Below are 2,759 nucleotides of genomic sequence, written 5' to 3' on the forward strand. Positions count from 1 at the left end.
GACCGTTGTGTGAAAAACTAAATGGATGATTTCATGTCTGTCCTTGAGAAAGACACGTTCACATCTGCACACTCTGTTATGAGACGAGAGCGACGCCGTGTCTGAACCCACGTATGACTGATGTCTCAATGTTCTGTTTAGCATCGGACTTGCCTGCCTTCCATATTTTTTTTCTCCCTCTGTGTATTTTTTATTTTTTTGTGTTCGGCAGGGTTTAGTTGCTTCTGCTGCGTGTGCACTCATGTTTCTGGCTTGTAACTGTCTTTGTGGAAAACACTGGGGTCGCTCCAGATATTTGAAAGGGTTGAGAATATTAGAGTGTGAGGCGCAGACTCTCCTCGACGAAAGTCTCAGTTCATATTTCTGTCTCATTTCAGTGCAAATAAGAAAATGCTGCTCTGTTTTGTAGTCAGAACTCGTCTTCTTCCAATGTATTTACATCTATTTTGAACGTGGAAACATCTGCCCCCCCCCCTCCGCTCCCCTCGACGCTGCTGTGACATTATAGTCTTTAAATCAAAGTGACTGCCCTAAATTTGCAGCACAGCAGTTACTATAAAACCATACAAAGTCAGAACAAAGTGTATTCAATGAGAAAAATTCTCTTTTTCTCTCTCTGTAAACATGTTAGAAGGGGAAAAACTGTTTTTAGTTATGCTTGCTGTGGAATATTAAAAATATTAAAAAGAATTTTAGATCTGTGCTACATGAATGCTGTAGTTTCATTTGGATGTAGATATAATAGATTTTTGCACTGAATACTCTGGCGTCCTTGTTTCAGCCTTTTCCAAAGTGTAACTAAAACGTGACCCGAACAACAAGGATCTTTACAGGATGCGTCTGAAAGAGGAGAAAAAAAATACTTCTGCTTTTAAGCTACAATGTTTACATCAAAGCCGTGTCTACTGATCGGTCGAGGATCAAATGGTTACTTTGACAGTAATTCCCAACCCTTTTTTGAGGCACGGCGCATATTTTACAGTAGAAAAATCCTGTGGTGCACAGCCAAACAAAAATGTCACAAAAATCTTAAAAGGAATTATATTGATCTAGTTCAAATGACTATGATTTCAAAGTTAGTTTCCGAGTGTGGAACCTGTGCCTGATTAGTTGAACACAACACTGATGTACGTTCAGGAAATGAAGAAAAAACAAACAAGGATTTTCAACAGCTCTGAGGCTTTTTCTATTTTTACCTTTTTATAGCCTGCGTCCACCAGGTGGAATTTATTTAGTATTTAATTGTTTTCCTGTTACTGTCGCACAGACGAACAGAGATAAATTATTTACAGTAAATAAATAAAATGATTTTCAGACCAGTTAAGTATAATATTTTTTTCTAATGTGCTGCCACCTAGTGGTTGGGAATCTCATCAATGTGTGCTGAAAACAAAACTAGACCTATATATACATATATATATATATATATATATATATATATATTGCTTTTGTTTTGAAAAGCAAAATTAGCAAATACTGTATCCTAAAGAACACAGTTCCTCAGCCAAGCGAGAGAGAAATACTGAAGTATTTTTACAGAGAGCTCAGTGGGGTGATAAAAGTAAGAAAGAAAACATTTCTTTTGTGACTCATTTTGTCCCTGGTTGTTTTTGAGTGATGATCATTGAGCTGGAGGCTGAAGCAGATTTAACGCTCTGTACTTTATAAACGTTTCCCTCCATTTTTCCTCAGCCTATAGCAGGAGAGAACGGTTCTCTGGACGACATGGAAGAGGACATCAGTCTTAAGAAGCGTAAAGGTGAACAGCAGGGAGAGAAAGTTCTGCAGGCTGGGCAGGTGACTGGTGAAAAGGTCAAAAGAAAGCGGGGGCGCCCACCAGCTGAGAAACTCCCTCCAAACCCACCTGAGCTCACCAGAACACTGAACACCCTGGTGGACATGGTTATGAACTACAGAGATGGGTGAGAGACAACACTGTGACAAAACTGGTTATAATAACACAGATGTTTGATTCCTATGGTTAGAAATCCATCCGCATGATATACTGATGTTTTATCAATAATAAACTTTTTTTGCAGCAGTTATTGCTTTCAAGGTTATAAGAATTTTACTTTTTTCTGATTTTTATTTTTACTGCACATCTTTCCTTTTCATTGTCTTCAGGTTTCTAACTTCAGGCTCCACCAAAGAAAAACATCTGCCTCCATTTCACTACAATGACTGTTTTTTTCTTTGACAAAAACATTTTAAAAAAATAACAGCTGTCAGGTTAAAGTAATTAAAAATGACAACGCCTGACAGAAGCTCAAGGTTTATCCAGTTTTTGTGGCTACACATTCACAGAGAGTGTGAAATCCCTAATTGAACACATCAAAAGGCTCACAGATGCTAATGTTGCTAATATGAAGAGTTGTGTTTGTCTAGGTCAGAATAAGTAGACAATATAAAATATGATACTGGATACTTGGGTTTCAACAATTGTAGCGTCGTTTACTTTTTAGACGACATGGAAGCTTTTGCTCGTTTCACATCCTTCAGCCGATGAGCCACCACTTCCCCTGTGTGTACATGTGTACTTTCATAGTAGTTCCTGATTGACGTCACATCACTCCTGCCTTCTCTCCTGCTTCTGTCTGTATTTCTGTGATAATGGGACTTTAAAGGGCATGTGTCAAGATTCAACCTTCACTCTGTACTGTATATACTCTCCTGTTTGTCAAATCCATGCTGACAGACACTCACTATCCCTCTGAGCTCAGTAGCTCAACATTCTGAGACATTTTTTTTTTTGGTACATG

The 2,759-nt window shown here is 38.3% G+C and overlaps 1 protein-coding gene across 1 annotated transcript in view; it reads left to right on the forward strand.

Moving 5' to 3' along the window:
* LOC103389986 (probable global transcription activator SNF2L2) overlaps positions 1 to 2,759 on the forward strand; it is a 7,802-nt gene that overhangs the window by 1,236 nt on the left and 3,807 nt on the right. The window contains exon 2 of the mRNA XM_008325656.3: positions 1,693 to 1,922. Within this exon, the coding sequence (XP_008323878.1) occupies positions 1,693 to 1,922 (230 nt within the window). The remainder of the gene's footprint in view (positions 1 to 1,692; positions 1,923 to 2,759) is intronic.

This window comes from Cynoglossus semilaevis, chromosome 14 (genome assembly GCF_000523025.1).
Source record: "Cynoglossus semilaevis isolate Cse_v1.0 chromosome 14, Cse_v1.0, whole genome shotgun sequence".
Taxonomy (NCBI): Eukaryota; Metazoa; Chordata; class Actinopteri; order Pleuronectiformes; family Cynoglossidae; genus Cynoglossus; species Cynoglossus semilaevis.